The following is a 17923-nucleotide window of genomic DNA, read 5'->3' as shown; positions in this document are numbered from 1 at the left end:
TGCTTTCAGGCAACGGTATGTGTGTGTGTGCGTACGTGTGTGTGTGACCTATATGATTTCAACGGACACAACAGATTCTCCACTCCATGTGAGCGGCGGATGCTAACCTGGTGAACCGGGTTGGTTTCCCCACTCCTACACACGAAGCCAGCTGGGTGACCTTGGGCTAGTCACCGCTCTCTCCAAACTCTCTCAGCCCCACCTGCCTCACAGGGTTGTCTGTTATGGGGAGGAGAAGGGAAGGTGATTGTAAGACGGTTTGGTTCTCCCTTAAGTGGCAGAGGAAGTAGGCCTATAAAAACCAGCCCTTCTCCTTCTTCGTCTTCTACTCCCTCTGAATAGGGAGGTCCCCTCGATTCTCCATTGTGCACTTTTGAATATGCTCCAGAATCCTGAGCAGATTTGTGAGTGACCCTGAACAGACAAGTAAACGTAGGGCGCACGTTTCCTGAAGGAAGAAGTTTTGCACAGCAGCAGGGCAGAGGAAGTCGATTATTATGTCCAGAGACGCTGGTTCCTGGCAGGCAGGCCTGTGCTTGGAAACAAGCGGGAGGTTCCTTTAACTACTAAAGAGGCCCGCGAAAATGAAAATTAGCCATTAGCCTCGTTTGCTTTTTCCCAAGCACCCAGCAGCAACCGTGTCCTCAGTTTTGCAACATGTTATTTAGGAAGTCATGGCTGAGACTAGAACCCTCCCACATGGAATCGGAAAGTATCAACCGCCCGTGGTGCCCGGGTCCAGCGCCTCGCCCTGCTTGGCCAGAGGAATGGCTAACCGGGTCTGGCCTTGTTCCAAGGAACAGCGTTAGGTCCGGAGCGCTAGAAATCAGAATGGCTGCGATCCATCCCGCGGGCCCTGGCTCACAAGCGCTTGTGCCACCATAAACTCATGCAGGCCTTGAAGTGCCACGGAATTATTTTGGCCAGGCAGACGAACACAGCCACCCCCGGGAACTTGGGACTGCACAAAACGCAGCTTCAATCCCAGGCTTGTATTTTAAAAACAAAACGTTTCTAGATCTCATAGCTGCAGAGAAAACATTAATTTGTCAGAAAAACACAGAGACAAAAACAGAAAAAGAACCCCCCAAAACGGGCAGAAGTTGGCATTTTTTAAAATTCCTTGGTGCGGAGGGAGAGGGAAGGGTGTGTGTGTGTGTGTGTTTTACACTCCCTAACTCTTTAAAAACAAAGCAAAGAAGGCTCTTCTCCCTCCGCACTGGAGAGGATTGTTAAAAATCCGTATGCTCCGATGCTCTCCTTCTGCAGAATTCAACCAGAAGGCCCTGGAATATAAGAGGTACAGGAGGTCTGTGACATTTCTGTGCAAATATATATACAAGATAAGAACAGCGTGCCCTGTTTCTATCTTTCTCGCGGGGTAGCTGCCTTAAGCTGTTGTCTCAAAAACAAACAGGAGTCTCGTGGCACTTTGGAGACTAGCAATATTTTATTCCAGCGTCGCCACCGTCAGACTTCAGTACCTCGTTGCATGCCCGACTGGGTGCCCTCGCTGACAGTCGGCTTCTGTTGGCAATAGTCTGCCTTTAAGTAGGAAGAGGGTTCTGGCCACAAAAGCCCATGCGGTGAGAAATAAGCCTTTTAAGGTGCCGGGAGACTCTTGGCTGTGTTTGCTGCAACAGATGATCCCTCTGGCATTTGTTATATGTGCAGTACGATGGCAACCTTAGCGGAGGGGCCCTGGCTCAGGGCTAGAGCCTCTGCTTGGCATGCAGAAGGTCCTGGGTTCAATCCCCGGCATCTCCAGTTAAAGGAACGAGGTAGGTGATGGGAAAGACCCTTTTCTGCCTGAGACCCTGGAGAGCCGCTGCCGGTCTGAGCAGACCAGACTGACTTGGATGGACCCTCAAAAGGTCTGATTCAGTATAAGGCAGCTTAATATGTTCATGTGTTCAGACCATTGGTCCCTACAGCCTCAGCCAGGAAGGAAAGCCACCTCTGCAGCCCCTCTCCTCCTTTTCGTTTCATTTTTGCCGTGATTAACCAGAATCCCTCCCACAAGTCGCCTGTCCAGCGGTGTCCGCTGTTCCCGATAAAAGACCACCCCGCCGGCTAAGGTCGAAAGCACCACGGCGGAAGCGGCGGGCTTTAGGACCCCGGAGCGCGCAAGAGGGGCTGGCCGCCAGAAGAGGTCTAGGAAGCGACCGTCGGGCCCGCGCACGCGCCTTGCGGCCTCCGCCGGCCTCGTCCTTGCCGGCGCCGGTTGTGGAGGACGCGCATGCGCCGTGCGCCCGCCCCCCCCCAAGATGGCTGCCTTGTGCGCCTCACGCTGGCTGCGGGCGGCGGCGGCCGAGGGGTGGCGGGGGCGGCGGGGGTGTCCGCCGGCCCTGCGCCTGGCCCGGGGGCTGAGCGCGGGGCTCGGGGCGCTGCCGCCCTGCCCGGTCCCGCGGCTCGAGAGCCGCTCCGGTGAGTCCTCCGCGGCGGCCGGGCCGGGCGAGGGCGCCTCTGGGCGCGTGCAGACTGCCGCTGCGGGACGGCGGCCTGGCGCAGGAGGGGAGGCGGCTGCTCGGCTCCCCCCCTCCCTCCCTCCCTCCCTCCGGCGGGGGCGCCTGGCAGGCCGCTCCGGTTGCCAGCCTCCAGGTGGGGCCTGGAGGTCTCCAGGCGACAGACATCCGTTCCCCTGTGGGGGGTGGGGGGGTGGCGGACTATACGGCATGATGCCCTATTAGATTCCCTCCCCAAGCCCCACCCTCCGTAGGGTTCATCCGCAGGAAGATCCCAAACCCCAGAGCCCTCGGGGGCCCCTCTGAGAAGAGGCCCTGGGGTTTGGGGGGGGGTGGGGCGTCCTGCTGCTTCTAGCAAACTTCTCTTTGCTCCTCACACACACACACACCCCAAGCCGAAAAGAACTTTCCTGTGAGGGGCTCTTTGTATTCGCCTCTTTGAAATAGAAAGGCCAGGACTAAGTCAGGCTTCTAAACAAGCGGCCTTGATACCAGTTTGCATAGACGCTTCTGCAGCTTATGTGACCTGTGCATTTCGCGGGCAGCCAGCCCCGTAAACCCCGTCTGTACCTGACTATGGCAACGGTTTTGTGGGCCCCTGAGATGGCTGACGCAGGACGTCCTGCTTTGCTGTCAGACTGTGCAGAGCAGTTGCTTTACGTGCCGCATCAGTTGCTTGACTTCTGTGTGACCTTCGTAAGGCAGGGGTGGTCAAGGGGGCAGGCGGGTCATGGGGAGGCGGGCAGCCGCCCTGGGCCTGGCCTCCGGAAGCCCCGGCTGCGGAAGGGCCCGGTTGTGCTCTCGGTGCACGGCGCTTGGCGGCCGCCGTATCATTCTGTTTTGTTTTCTGCAGGGCTTAGACCTCATCCTCTCGTCCACGCTGCCCCGTTTCACACCAGCGCCGCGGCCTGCGCCAAAGAGGATTATTACCAGGTTTTGGGAGTCCCTCGCACTGCCAGCCAGAAGGAGATCAAGAAGGCCTATTACCAGGTATGTTTGCTGAGGAGGATTGGGCCAGATCTCAGCTCTTAAAATAGGAACGCCGGCCGTGTGTGTGTCCTAGGGCTGATAGCATGACTGTGTGTGGTGTGTTTATATGTATATATACGTGCGTGTGTGTGTTGTAGTGTTGTTGCAAACAAAATGAACTGTGATCTGGGGCTGTCCCAACTCAAATCATGCCTTTGCCAGGAACTCACCTGGTGACCTGCAGCTGGCTACTCCTATTCAGCTCTGACCACCATTTGTAATATGACTGCTCCACTCATGTGCTTTTAGCTGATTAGGCTCCTCACACACACACACACACACACACACACCCCAAGCCGAAAAGAACTTTCCTGTGAGGGGAACAGAAAAGCTGTCTACTTCAGAGGATTATTCTGTGTTAAGCTGCCTGGGGAAACTGATTCCTAGGAAACACAGCAGCTCCTGCGTTTACATTTAAAAAAAAACATCCTTTCATTCTCTGAAGAGCAGAAGCTCTGCATGCTGTGGGCTGCTGATGGAATTAAAGCCTGATATCCCAGAGCCTTTCCTCATGCCCAGGATTGTCAGGCTGTGTTGACAGACTCTGTGTGGGGCAGGTGTGCAGTGGTGATGACATTTTCTTGGCCTCATAAGCTTCCTCAAATGTTGTTCTCAAGGCTGTGGCTGGAGATGTGAAGAAAAATGCAGGACTCTTTTCTTGTTCAAGAATACAATTCATATTGTTCAGGCTATTTCTGGAATCATTTTGCATTGCAACCAGGTTTTTTTTATTTAGTTTAGCTACCAGGGTAGATGTGATTTAAATTGATTTGATTTAAATCAAAATTTAAATCACTGTTCAATAAGACTAGATTTAAATCATGTTTTTCTATATAAAGACCGGTATCATCTTAATATTTACAACCAGATGAAGGTTTCAGTTTTAGAATAATAACTCACTATTTTGCGAATTGTATTATGCCAATAAAGGTATTTGAATTTTAGAATAATAACTTTTCAGATTAGTTTTACATTTATATAAAAATATTGATTTGGTTATACTATTAGTACATAGTTCACCTTGCAATAATTTCATAATTATCTATCTCCAGTTTCATTCGGGTCACCAGGCCCTTGCATTTCTTTGTTGCAGCGTTTGCATTTTGCACACATGTCTGCCTTATCCATAGGTAGAGGGACTTCATTAAAATATTTTCAATCTGTGTCTCTTTTATTGCCTGCTACCGTTATAGAATTTCTCCTTCAGGGAGAGAATAACATGATAAACCTCAGGCTATACACGCAAAGATTCCCAAGACTTGTGAAGTATTCTACTCAAAAGGTTTCAATTTAATTTTTACTGCTTGCCCCTCCCTCCTCACACTGAGCTCCTTGTGCAGATCTATTCTACTCCAGACAATCTTTTATTCATTGAACTTCTTGAAATTTAGCATTTAAGAGGTATAGATTTGCAAACAATGGGATTAAGGTCTTTTTCTCAACCCTGTATGTTTATTGTATAACATTTTTGCTGTGAAGAAGAGGCATGTTATCTCTGCATACACAAATTCACCGCTTTGAGAACTGCAAAACCAAGTATCTGTGATAATACCTTCTAGATAGAAAAAATTGCCCAAAATAATCTTACAGAAACCTCTGGAAGAACATGGCATAGTGAATAGATTAATGGAATTCATTTACCAAAAAATTTAAACATTGCATTTATATACAGCCATATGCTATATAATTACAAATGAATCCTTATTTCACCTTTGGACTATAATGTATTTTAAATAGAAAACTATTTAAATTATCTTTAAATAGATATTTTTCTCAGAAAGCATTTTATTTTTTAAAAAATCCGATGTAAAGAAAAATTGATTCAAAGAAAAAAATCCATTTATTTTAAATCATTGATTTTTTTATTTGCCCTGTTAGCTACATATTATCCAAAACAGACAGAAATTGCCAGTAGCCATATGGAAAAATCTCCAAAGCCACAGAGAATACCATTATTAAGACCAATTAAAATACTGGAAAGTATGGAGCTGACATCTCAAAACTCTTTAATGAGGCTGGGTGGGGAGCCTAGCTGAACAGCATCTGCTTCGCCCTACCTTGGCTTCATTTAAAATGATCAGTCCTCACCTCCCCCCCCCAGGTTGTTATCTTTATATGTTTAATATCTACCCTGAAAAACTGTTCTATTGGACTCAAAAGCTTGCTCAGCATGTTGTGATATTTCATTGGATCCTAAAACCGGTGTTCTGGACTGTTGCTTTTGGATAAAAGAACTGATCAGCAATTGAAAGGATAAAATTTAAAGAGAGGGATTATGTGAGATATTAACGGAGCAATCCATAATGGGGGGCTGAATGTCCTTAGGAGCCAGCATGAACCCTGTGCTGACGTTAGTGCCACTTGCGCCGGCTAAACGCACTAAAACCATCTCAGGGACACTTACACCGGCGCAGCAGTGCCATGCTCAGGTACCAGAACAGCCATGGCAGCAGCATATCTCCACTGCAAGGGCTCCTCCAGTGCCAAAGAGGATGTTCCTGTAGGCGGGGCTGACTTTAGTCAGCTTCTCTGAGCCCTGTCACCCTGGGAACACCCCCTTTTGCAGGTGTGAACTTGCGCCTGCAAAACACATGGCCCCGGGAAACTCTATGAAGCAGTTTCATGGGCATTGGGGGGAATTTATTTTATTGTACCTGCTGCACTGCTGCAAACTGCTCAGGAGGCCACTTGGACCTGCACCGACCCCAAGAGTTTAGCTACCACCCCCCCTTAGGATTGCTCTGCCAGATGCCTGATCTGGTCAGGTTGAGAGAGAGAGGAGAAATTAGTGGAAGACTATGTTGGGTAGTTGGAATTAATGTTTCTTGTCCTGGTATTTCTTTGTTTCTTTACTTATTATTTATTCATTAGATTTTTTAACATCGCTGCTCTCCCAAAGGGTCTCGTGGCAACTTACAACTTTAAAACAGTATAAGTGAGTTAAAAACAACATCAAAAGCAGATAACAAATATAAAATAGTAACATTCACATGAACATGTGAAGCTGCCTTATACTGAAACAGACACTCGGTCCATCAAAGTGAGTATTGTCTGCTCAGACCAGCAGCTGCTCTCCAGGGTCTCAGGCAGGGGTCTTTTGCATCGCATCAGCTACTTGCGTAGTCCCTTTACCTGGAGACTGAACCTGGGACCTTCTTCATGCCAAGCAGATTCTCTACCACTGAGCCATGGCCCCTCCCCATGTTAATGTTAAACTATTAAAATATGTGGCTAGCACCATCCCTCTAACAAACCACCCCAAACATGTGGATTAGACTCCTAAGGTCAACCTGAACAATTCAGCCATGCTGCTGTGCAGCAATTAAACAAGTCTGGTAGGGTTCCTTCTTGAAATTGCTTTTTTTGTTAAAATCATTTTACTTTGGATTATGCTTCTTTTGTTTAAAGAGTCACTATCTTAAAAAGTGGTGATGTTATTGTTGTACAAAATTGTGTAAAATCTTACATAAGTAATGATTTATCTTTGTTTTCTAATCTGAATTACACATCTGTACAGTGAGTTTAAAGTAACCCCCCCCAAAAGCAGAAGTTGTACTAGCAACTCTTTCTTTACTTAGCTTGCCAAGAAGTACCACCCAGATACCAATAAAGATGATCCTAAAGCAAAGGAGAAGTTCTCCCAACTGGCTGAAGCCTACGAGGTAAGCTGGCTGCTGCCTTTGGGGGGGGGTGGAGTCAGGAGGGGTCGTGTGTTGTGTGGCTGCTTCTGGAGCAGCCCCTCAGTGGGGCAGCTTCGCAGGGAAGCGATCTGGACAAGGGAGTCTGACGGCGCGGCCTTCTCCGTAGGTCTTGAGCGACGAGGTGAAGCGGAAGCAGTACGATACCTATGGCACTGCTGGCTTTGACCCTGGTTCAGCAGGGTCTGGCCAACAGTACTGGGGGAGGGGGCCCACTGTGGACCCTGAAGAGCTGTTCCGGAAGATCTTTGGGGAATTTTCTGGGTCTCCCTTTGGGGACTTCCACACCATCTTCGACCAGCCGCAGGAGGTGAGCATTGACTGTTACAGAATCCTTCATCTCTGTGGAATCTGTTTCAAGGGCAGAACATGTTGCAGCCTCCCTGTGGGGTTCCTTATAAGGCAGAGGCTGGGCGGGGGGAAGCTTTTTCAAAGGGGGCCTAGTGGCAGGGGTGGTTAAAGCTTTTCTCTGCCCAGTGATAAGTCCCTTGGAAACCTCCACCCCAGCCCACTGTCAAGAGAAAAGAAGGCTTTTATTTCTGGACGCTGTGACTGATTTCCCTCTTTCGGACGAAGGCCCTCTGGTTAGACAGGGTCTTCTGATGCCCTCTGCAAGTGCAGGTGTCTCCTACTTTCTCCTTCCCTGCGTGTAAAGTGATGGGTTGGCTGGAAGGGCCCTGATCCTGACCTGAGCACGGGGTGGCAGCTGACCCGCGTCCTCTCCCTTTTCCCCCCTGCCAGTACATCATGGAGCTGACATTTACTCAGGCGGCCAAGGGCGTGAACAAGGAGATTGTGGTGAACATCAATGACGCTTGCCAGCGCTGTGACGGCCGAGGCCACGAGCCGGGCACCAAAGTGCAGCACTGCCATTACTGCAACGGCACTGGCATGGTAAGCCCGGCCAAGTGGGCAACCCCTTCGAAGGCCCTGCTCTGTCCCTTAGCTGCCACCAAGAGAGGCTCTTTGCACATCCGCTTTTGGGAAGGAGACTCCAGGGTCCAACAGATGCAGAAGAGAAGCACCCTGAAGACCCTGAATCTGCTCCTCTCCATTTCCCCTTTAGGAGACTATCAATACCGGCCCCTTTGTGATGCGCTCAACATGCCGGAGGTGTGGGGGCCGTGGCTCCACCATGACGAACCCCTGTTCGCTGTGTCGAGGTACCGGCCAGACCAAGCAGAAGAAGACGGTGATGGTCCCAGTTCCAGCAGGTCAGTGTGGGACAGCTGGTCCCTGCAGAAAGCATCAGGAAGGAAAACTGGCCTCTTGTCCAGTGGGGTAGTGAGTAGATTGTTCCAGAAGCAGTGCGATCTCTGCTCCTGGGCCTCTTCTTTCCCTCGTGGGGGGATAAGGCTTTGTGTGTTGGGCCCCAGCGTCATCAAAAGAAAAATAATCAAGCGAAAAACAACCCCCCCCCCAAGAAAGCCTCAGAAAATGTAATAAAATCTTGCTTCTCTGAGGAGAGCTGAACCGCCCCCATGTCCTGAGCGAGCGCCAAGAGCCCCATCTGCATGCGATCAAGTGAAAGCAGAGGAAGGGGAGCTGGCCAGGGCCGTGTCAGGCGCGGGAAGTGACCATTCTACTCTTCTTTGGCTTCAGGTGTGGAGGATGGACAGACGGTTCGAATGCCTGTGGGGAAGAAGGAAATCTTCATCACCTTCAGGGTAGGTGTCCCTTTAGTCACAGCCACGCTGGGCTCAGTTTCAAAACTGGGTGTGTCCTGTGCGCCCCCTCCCCCACCTGAGAACCACATCTGCTCTTTGTTCTCAGGTTCAGAAAAGTTCTGTGTTCAGGAGAGACGGCGCGGATATCCATTCGGATCTCTTCATCTCAGTGGCGCAGGCAGTCCTGGGAGGGACCGCCCGGGCTCCTGGCCTGTACGAGACCATCAGTATCACCGTAGGTAGCAGCGGCCCACCCGGGGGAACTAGGAGGGGCTGTTCCACCTGGCTGAGCCCAGCCGGGACTGCCTTGCGTGGGGCGATGCTGTGTTCTGCTGGAGTGGTTTGGGCTTCTGGGAGGGTTCGGGCGCCAATTGTTCTGCCTTTATCCAGAATTGTTTGGGATTGTTTTCTGTAGGAGATGCTGCAGAGGCAGAGCAGGGGGTCAGCCCCTTTGGTCCTATTTGCCAAAGAGAGGCAGACTGGGGTTCTCTCCTCTTGCCCATCCCCCACTGCTTCCTGCCGGCATTGCTAACTTTTTTCACTTTTTAGATTTTTAAAATTTTCATTAGTCTCCTCCCCCCGCCCCGTTCTGTCCCTCTTACAGATACCCCCTGGTATTCAATCAGATCAGAGGATCCGGATGAGTGGGAAAGGCATTCCGAGAGTGAGCAGTTATGGTTATGGAGACCACTACATTCATATAAAGATCAGGATTCCCAAGTAAGTCAAGGCTATGGTTGTGGGTGGGGGGATATTCTCTGAGAACATACTGAGAAAGAGATACATTTATAGAGCACACCAAGATATCCTCATCAGAGGGTGCTCTAGAAGCCCTGGGATTTCTGCCAGGATCATCTGCCCTCGTCTTTATTGCTCATTTCCTTGGCCTGGGGAATTTCAGCCACCTGGTTTTTGCTTGTAACGCGAAGGCAGGCACCTGTTTCCAGGACTTCTTCTGCATGTGCTATTTAGCAACTGGGTAAGAGGCCCCTTGGTTTTCAAAAGACTACTTTGGTGGAAGCCTAGAGAAATGTTGTATTGTGTTCAAATCTCTCTTTCCTCGGGAGCCAGAGTGGTGTAGTGGTTAAGAGTGGTGGTTTGGAGCGGTGTACTCTAATCTGGAGAACCGAGTTTGATTCCCCACTCCTTCACATGAGCAGCAGAGGCTAATCTGGTGAACTGGATTTGTTTTCCCACTCCACGAAGCCAGCTGGAGGACCTTGAGTCACAGTTCCGTCAGCCCCACCTACCTCACAGGGTGTCTGTTGTGGGGAGGGGAAGGGAAGGTGATTGTAAGCCGGTTTGAGTCTCCCTTAAGTGGTAGAGAAAGTTGGCATTTAAAAACCAGCTTTTCTTCTGTGTAGGAGTCTTTTCCCAGGGCTGCAAGTCCTCCAGGTCTGAATCCCTTTCTTTCCACACTGCAGGAGACTGACAGACCGCCAGCGATCTTTGATGCTGAGCTATGCGGAAGATGAAACGGAGGTGGAAGGGACTGTGAACGGTATTGCGAACACCACCACTGGTAAGCAGAGCCCACTGCCGAGGTGTGGGGCTGGGAGGGGGTCTCTCACTGGCCAGTGCTGAAGCCTAGCGCTGATGGCGCTCCTCCCTTGAGCAATGGGGCCTTGTGCGCCGGTGACCGGCTGTGCCACACTGGAGTGGAAGGCCCTCCCTACAGAGCCTGCCCCAAATAGGGCTGGAACTTGCAGCTGGGAGGGTGGGGCCTCGGTCCTGCCCCCGTCACAAAGCTCTGGGCATGCCCCCTCTGCCTCAGTGAGGTTCACCTGCAGGCTTTTAACACTCAGTGGGGTAGAGAGGGGTTTGTATGTCCGGGCCTTCCTTGTAAATGCTAAAGGTGAGGCAGCATCCAAAGTTCTCCTTAAGCCGGGCACAGGCTGACTCTGGGGCCAGACAAAGTAGGAAAAGGACATTTTATTTACGTATTCATGTATCGCCCACCTTTGTTTCTCGCTGAGATTCAAGGCAAGTTACAGCATACAGAAAACGATTTAAGCAAAGCTCTCAAATAAATAGTGAAGTAGAACGGGGTGACAGAACTGGGAAACCAGGCCGACGAAAAGCTTGTCTGAGGCATGGCATCCCATAACGCAGAAAGTGGGTTATGAAAGGGAAGCGATCCATACCACAGGCGTTGCCATAGAGCGCAAGATCTGCTCCCTGGTAGAGGCGGCCTCCTGAACTGCTCCGTTACGAGACAGAGGTAGTTAGCCGAGCATCCCAGCTTCTTTGTGGGGTTTGGTAGCATCACAGTGGCCATAGCAGGCGGGCCACTGATTGCCCCTTACCCTCTGGGGCGGCTTTCCAACTTGTGCCCAACTGTGTTGAGCCTGCGGGCAGTTTTGGACTTTCGTTGAGGGGTCGAGCATGCCACAACAGAGTGGTTGCCGCTGCGGAGAGGGGAGCACTTCGGTGTATCTTTTGTTGGCATGAGAAAGGTCAGTGCACAATACAAGAAGCGAAGTGGACCGGAAACTATGTCTATAGAAACTTAGGTGTGGGGCGGGGGAGAGTATGGGCTGTTTTTTCACCAGCCGCCTCCCCCCATTCTTTATTTTCTTACATAAGTTTCGGACAAAGGGGAAATGGAAGGTTCGGTTTTTGTAAGGGGTCACCAAAACTTTCAGCACAATTGCCTGAGCTGACTACTGCTGATCCCCTTTGAAAGAAATTGTGGTGGGTGGTCTCAGCTGCTGCCTGCAAGTCTGCAGGGGAGTTGGGGCCTCTGAGACCGGCCTGTGCTGGGGAGTCCAGAAGCCTTTGTCTAGGGGGATTTATTTGTGGGGTGTGTGTGAAGGTGTTCTTGAGGCGGGGTGGGTTTTCCAGTCTGTGAAAGGTAAAGGGAGTCCCCTGTGCAATCACAGGGTCATTCCTGACCCAAGGGGTGACGTCACATCCCAACGTTGACTAGGCAGACTGTGTTTATGGGATGGTTTGCCAGTGCCTTCCCTAGTCGTCTACACTTTACCCCCAGCCAGCTGAGTACTCATTTACCTGACCTCGGAAGGATGGGTCGACCTTGAGCCAGTTACCTGAAACGTCGGGATCGAACTCCAGTCTGAGGGAGGTGTAAATCCTCCTTCCCTTTGGCTCTTGTATTTAAGTTCTCACAGTGGGGGGTTGTACTTTTCCTACTCCCCACCCCCTGGTGTTTTTTTGCTGTTGGTGAAGCTGTTGCTATCAAATGGTTTCAGTCAAGCCATGAGCTCAGACACCTGCGACCTTGGAAGCAGCAGCTGCTGCCCTGACGTGAAGGGGGGGGGGCGGAAGCTTGGCCACAACCCCCCCACCCAAGCCAATGGCATCCCCACCACCTCAGCAAGCAGCCTCTCCTTGCCTGCTGGGGGAGAGGAGTGTGGGGGAGGGTTGAAAGGGAGGGACAGCAGAAGGAAGGAGTGCGAAAGGTGACAAAGTGACCAAGGGAGGAGGATCAGGAGGGGGCTGGCAGTGGGGGACTCAGTGGGGTTGCCCTTCCACATTCCTTCCTGGTCCCCTTTTGGTGGACACCATGTGGAGGATCCCTGGCTGGAGACTCCTCGACAGGTGGTTTTCCCAGCTGATGGGATCTTTGATCCGCCAGGCCCATCTCAGCCACACGGTGGGGCTCAGCTGAGGTTGGGATCCCTGTTGGTGTTGTTTTTAACTGTTTATTTACCAATATATAGTTAAACAAAGGGCATGCTGGCTTAATTTCAAAATACTATAAAACAATAAACAACAAAATCAAATAACAATGGAAGTTGCAGCAAAAACACACAAAAGGGATCCCTGTTGTGTCGCTGGTGGAGGTGCCCTGCTCTGAAGCAGATTGGCAGGAGCTACGGGGGTGGGGGGGAGCTGGAAACAAGAGCTTCTGAGTGACTGATGGCATGCCAAGGTGGCGGCTGAACGTGCGCACAGGTTGCTGGGGGGGGGCAGGATCGAGAAACGGCAGCAGAAAAGCCCCCGGCAGCTCCGAGCGCTCAAGGCCAGGCCACGCTGGCTGGGCTGAGTTGAAGACGGGGACGTGCTGGTGGGCCCTTGGCCACCCTCTGGGCTTCTCTGAGGAAGAAAGAAGGAAGGTGGAGGTCCCCCTCCCTTTAGTGGGTGGCCGGGTGTGGGGGGTAGTGGGGTGTGAGGGGGTGGCAGCGCTGTGTGCCAGCATGTGCCCTGATGCCGTTCTCTGCTGTTTGTGTCCAGGTGGCTGGGGTGCGGCTAGAGCTGGGGCAGGCAAGGACAGGCCGGAGGCAGGGGACGGCAAAGAGGAGGGGCTCCTAGCTAAACTTAAGAAAATGTTTAGCTCCTGACGCCCCCCTCCCCCCCCGAGGTAGGAAGCCTCTTCTGTTGTTTTCACACACAGGCCTCTGTGTCTGGCGGCAGAAATGCCGGCCGGCGCAGCGTTGGTCAGGGTGGAGCATGCAAGACCCCCACGGGAGGCGGCTGTGGTCTCTGCAAGCAGCACGCACCCCCTGGCTTCCTCTGCGTGCCCAGGGGATGCCCACACGTTGCCCCATTGGGGGAGGCAGAGATTGAGCAGGCACCTCCTGGAGGCTCGAGAGAGACGAGGGCAGCGGAGGCGGGAGGCAGCCAACGCACAGAGGTGCCTCTTTGCACCACTCACAGCAGTGAGGCCTTCAGCCCTGAGACAGGCTTCTGCTGGACCCAGGAGCCCTGGCAGGGAAGGTGGAGTACCCCCCCCCCCCCCGGCCCAGCCCAGGCAGAGATTAACTCTAGGTGGTGATGTGCAAGACAAGAGCTCGGCACTGTTGGTTATTTTGGGGGAGAGGAGCTCAGGGCTAGACCAGCTGGCCTCTTCCTTTCACCGCCACGCCAGTTGAAGTGTTGACCTGGAGGCTTTTGCTAGCAGTTGAGCTAGAAAGAGACCTCACTTCGAGTACTGTGTTCAGTTTGGGCACCACAATTGAAGAAGGATGTAGACAAGCTGGAGCGTGTCCAGAGGAGGGCAACGAAGAAGATGGTGAGGGGTCTGGAGACCGAGTCCTGTGAGGAAAGGTTGAAGGAGCTGGGTATGTTCAGCCTGGAGAGGAGAAGACTGAGAGGGGATATGATAACCATCTTCCAAGTACTTGAAGGGGTGTCATAGAGAGAAGGGTGCCAAGTTGTTTTCTGTTGCCCTGGAAGGTCGGACCAGAACCAACAGGTTGAAATTAAATCAAAGGAGTTTTCGTCTAAACATTAGGAAGAATTTTCTGACAGAGCGGTTCCTTGGTAGAACAGGCTTCCTCAAGAGGTGGTGAGATCTCCTTCCCTGGAGGTTTTTAAGCAGAGGCTAGATGGCCGTCTGTCAGCAATGCTGATTCTATGACCTTAGGCAGTTCATGAGAGGGAGGGCATCTTGGCCATCTTCTGGGCATGGAGTGGGGGTCATTGGGGGGGGGGAGATGTGAATTTACTGCTTTGTGCAGGGGGTTGGACTAGATGACCCTGGTGGTCCCTTCCAATTCTGATTCTATTATTCTATTCTGTCAGCTTGGGGCATGTCGACGGACTTTCCTTTTTGTTTTTGGGCTCCAGGGAAACGCTCTGCTGGAAACTAGACTTGGATGGCAGCAGCCCGGGGGCTGGAGGAGAAGGAAGACCAGCCCCTGCCTGCAAATCCCAGCCCCGAGGCCCTCTCGGCCGTGCCACAGGAGGAGAGACTCTGGAACAGCCGTCTTTGCAACTTCGGCCACAGAAGGGTTGAAGGACTGGCCAGCTGCCGGAGAACTGGCCTCCTCCTGCTCTTCTGGGCGGACAGGGATCTGAACAGGCCTGGCTGAATGTGGCCTCTGGCTATCCCAAGGTTTTGACCAGCCCCTTGGAGAACTGAGCAGCCCCCTGCCGAGTCCCTGGGGAGGACGACTGTGCACACAGCAGGTCTCGCTGACCCTTTCCCCTCCTGCCCCCTGGGTGGGAAGCCCGGTGGTGGTTCTGGAGGAGAGGTCTGTCGCTGTTTTCTCTCGATCGCCTAGCAGTGCTTAGATCGCTTCCTCTCAGTGAGTTTTGCCCTTTGCTCTAAAGCTTAGCTGGAAGGGACAAGGAGGGACGAGCTTTAGGGGCGGCTAGATGCGATCCCTCCTGTGCTCTCCTGCAAAGGATGACGGCACGGAGGCCGCTCCGGTCATGGAGGATGGCCGCACCCATCCCTCTGGGCCCCGGCACCCACGCTGGGAAGCCCTGGCTGGCCAGCAGTTGCAGGATGGAGCCCATGCGGGCTGAAGCCCATGTGAATGTCCTGGGAGTGTGGAATCAGTGGGGGGGGGGAGGGCCCCCTTTCCTTTTGCATCTTGTTGCACTCCTGGCTGGGGAGGGGACAACTGCCAGAGAGGGTGGGGCCTGAGCAAGCAGTCTCTGAATCGTGGCCAGGTCTGCCTGCCAGTATGAATGGGGGCCACCACAGCCAGACATTTACGTGCTCTCCATCTGACCCCCGACCTGTTACCAAGCAGCCTGCGTCGCCGCCCAACTAAGATGTTCTGTCAGGTGATTAAACATTAATGTAAATTATAAAATTGCTCTATTAAAGATGTTAAGTCTGTTTAATTTTGCTTTTCAAAGCTCCCTGAAATTTGGGGATGGGGAGAGAGAAGTGGGAAGGGATGGTCATGTTGTTTAGATTCCCTGTCAAGCATCCCCCTCCTCACCCTGGTCAGGAGGTCTGTAGCAGACTCCAGCCACAATTCTGTTAGTCCTTCCTTCCCTTATCCTCACCCAGATGCTTTCCACCGGGCCTTCACCCTCCTCCGCCTCCAGTATCCAAACAACATGACCTAGTAGTTATGGGTGACTTCAACTTCCCTGTTGTGTACTGGGAGACCAACCCTGCAAAGTGACCACAGTCACACAAGTTCCTCCCCTGCCTGGCCGACAACTTCCTTCATCAAACGGTGGAGGAAGCTACTAGGGGCTCAGCCATACTCTACTTAATATTGACTAACAGGCAAGAGATGGTAGATGAGGTGAAGGGGTGGGGACCTTAGGGGGAAGTGACCATGTCCTCCTAGAATTCCTTTTGCTGTGGAGGACCAAGGAAGTTCGTAGCCACACGTCTCTGTTAGATTTTGGAAGGGCAGATTTTAGTAAACTCAGAGGCCTGATGAGAATCATTCCATGGGCAAGACTGCTGGAAGGGAAAGGAGCAAGGGAAGGGTGGGCTCTCCTAAAACAAGAGCTCTTGCAAGCTCAAGGCCTCAATATTCCAACAAGAAGGCAACATGGTAGAGGATCCACAAAGCCAGTGTATGATCAGAGAACTCCTTGATGAGCTAAGGGAGAAAAAGGAAATGTTCAAGAAATGGAGGCAAGGACATCCCTCTGAAGAAGAGTATCTGCGGGTTGTCAGGCACTGTAGGTCAGCCATCAGAGAGGCCAAAGCTCACAGTGAGCTGAGGCTGGCCAAGGAGGCTCGCTACAACAAGAAAAGCTTCAGATATGTGAGGAGCAAACGCAAGGGGAAAGAGGCCATAGGCCCACTGTTGGGTGAAAACGGAGAAACTCTGACAGAAGACCGAAAAAGCAGAAAGGCTCAGTGCCTGTTTTGCCTGAGTTTTTCCTGAAAGAGACAATGGACTCATCCATAGATGACAGTAGGCAAGGCTGGCCCCGGGGCACCCCGGGGCAAGAGGTGCTGGAGTCTGATGAGGAGAGGTTCTCCCAACGGTCCCCTCCTGGCAGGGCCTCTTTGAGGGGGAGGTGGGAGGGAACAAGGAAGGAGGGAGCCAGGCCCTACTGGAACTGCTTGGCCTGCACTGCAGGGGCTCAGCATGGGGGTGGGGTCCTGAGTGTGCACACGGGAGAGGCCCGCAGGCTCAGACTAGGCTCCGGGAGACCCACTCTGCCGTGGAAGCTAGCTGGGTGGCCTTGGGCCAGTCATGGACTCAGGCGAGCCTACCGCACAGGGTTGTTGTGAGGATAAGACGGACGTGAGAATAATACCGGCTGCTTCGGCTTCTCACCGAAGAGAAGGGCGGGCTCTAAACGAAGTCCGTCAATCACGCTTCGGGGGGGTCTCCCGTCTGCCCTCTCCTCCACCCAAGATTAAAGGGTGGGCTGCCCTGCGAGGAAGGGGCCCACCCCCTGCCCCAGCGTGGCCCACCCCTCCCCCTGCACGGTCCCAGCCGCCCCCCGCCTGCAGACCCCGGGAGGATGCTTCTCGGTCGCCCCGTCAAGGCAGGAGCTCTACGGTGCGGCTTTGCAGGGCATGAGCGAGGGGCCCAGCTCGGCCTGCTCCTGCGGGGCTCGTCTCAGCTTCGCAGGTTAACTAACCCAGGCTCGGTGACGTTGCACGTGTGAACGCGGGCAGGGACCGCGCGCGGAGCCTGGGGCTTCCTCCCTTGCAGCTGCCCGCTGCGTCCGCCAGATGGCGCGCCTCCCTTGACGGGGCTGCCCGAGAGCGCAGGCGCGCCTCCCTAGTAGCTCTCCGACGGCGCCTCCAGAGGGCGCGCCTGCGTTCCTTGCCGAGGCTGCCGAAGAGCGCAGGCGCGCCACCCTGCCCGCTTCACGCCGCCGCCGCCAGAGGGCTCCCCTCCTTCAGCAGGGAGGAGGGGAGGGCGGTGAGTGGCGTCACACACACACACACGCCCCGCCCCCCGATACATATTCAGCGAGCGGCGCTTGCGTCACAGAGGCGGGGGCGGGGCTTGTCCGGCGCGCGCGCTTCACTCTCCCAGTCGGGTCCGGCCGAGGCGCTTGACCGGAAGTGCCGCCGCCGCCGCCGCCGCCGGGGCCCAGCAGGAGACGCGGAAGTGGAGCCAGGTGCCCGCAGGTGAGCGGGGGCGCCCCGTTAGCCGAGCTGCCTGTGGCGGCAAGCCGGGCCGAGGGGAGGTAGACTGCCCCTACTGGTGGAGGCTCCATCCCTGGTCTTTGCCGGGGCCCGAGCCGGCGCAGTGGCCCCGCCCCTTTCTGCTACGTGGAGCGAACCGGCGGCCGCCTGCGGGGGGGGGGCTGCAGCCCTGCGAGGTAGGCCAGCGTGGCCGAGGGCGAGGCGGCGGGGGGGGGGCGGCCCTTCGGAGAAGCAGCCCGGTGCTGCAGACGGGCCCTGGCGGGACTCGGGGCAAGGGGGGCAGCA

The 17923-nt window shown here is 53.6% G+C and overlaps 1 protein-coding gene across 1 annotated transcript; it reads left to right on the top strand.

Moving 5' to 3' along the window:
- The first annotated feature begins 2267 nt into the window (after nucleotides 1-2267).
- Nucleotides 2268-13163, top strand: DNAJA3 (DnaJ heat shock protein family (Hsp40) member A3). The gene is made up of 11 exons (XM_056866233.1): nucleotides 2268-2427; nucleotides 3319-3455; nucleotides 7073-7156; nucleotides 7302-7502; nucleotides 7934-8086; nucleotides 8259-8406; nucleotides 8795-8859; nucleotides 8966-9094; nucleotides 9464-9579; nucleotides 10284-10381; nucleotides 13057-13163. Exons 1-11 carry the CDS (start codon nucleotides 2268-2270, stop codon nucleotides 13161-13163), a joined length of 1398 nt encoding a protein of 465 aa, XP_056722211.1.
- The last annotated feature ends 4760 nt before the right edge of the window (nucleotides 13164-17923 follow it).

The sequence above is a fragment of the Euleptes europaea genome, chromosome 21 (assembly GCF_029931775.1).
Source record: "Euleptes europaea isolate rEulEur1 chromosome 21, rEulEur1.hap1, whole genome shotgun sequence".
Classification (NCBI taxonomy): domain Eukaryota; kingdom Metazoa; phylum Chordata; class Lepidosauria; order Squamata; family Sphaerodactylidae; genus Euleptes; species Euleptes europaea.
The sequence above is the reverse complement of the archived record's forward strand: the minus strand, read 5'-3'. Positions and strand labels throughout refer to the sequence as shown.

Coding starts and splice junctions, on each gene's coding strand:
- DNAJA3 (XM_056866233.1), top strand. CDS start 2,268: ATGGCTGCCTTGTGCGCCTCACGCTGGCTGCGGGCGGCGGCGGCCGAG. Junction 3,456..7,072: donor TCAAGAAGGCCTATTACCAG/GTATGTTTGCTG, acceptor TTCTTTACTTAG/CTTGCCAAGAAGTACCACCC. Junction 8,087..8,258: donor ACTGCAACGGCACTGGCATG/GTAAGCCCGGCC, acceptor TTTCCCCTTTAG/GAGACTATCAATACCGGCCC.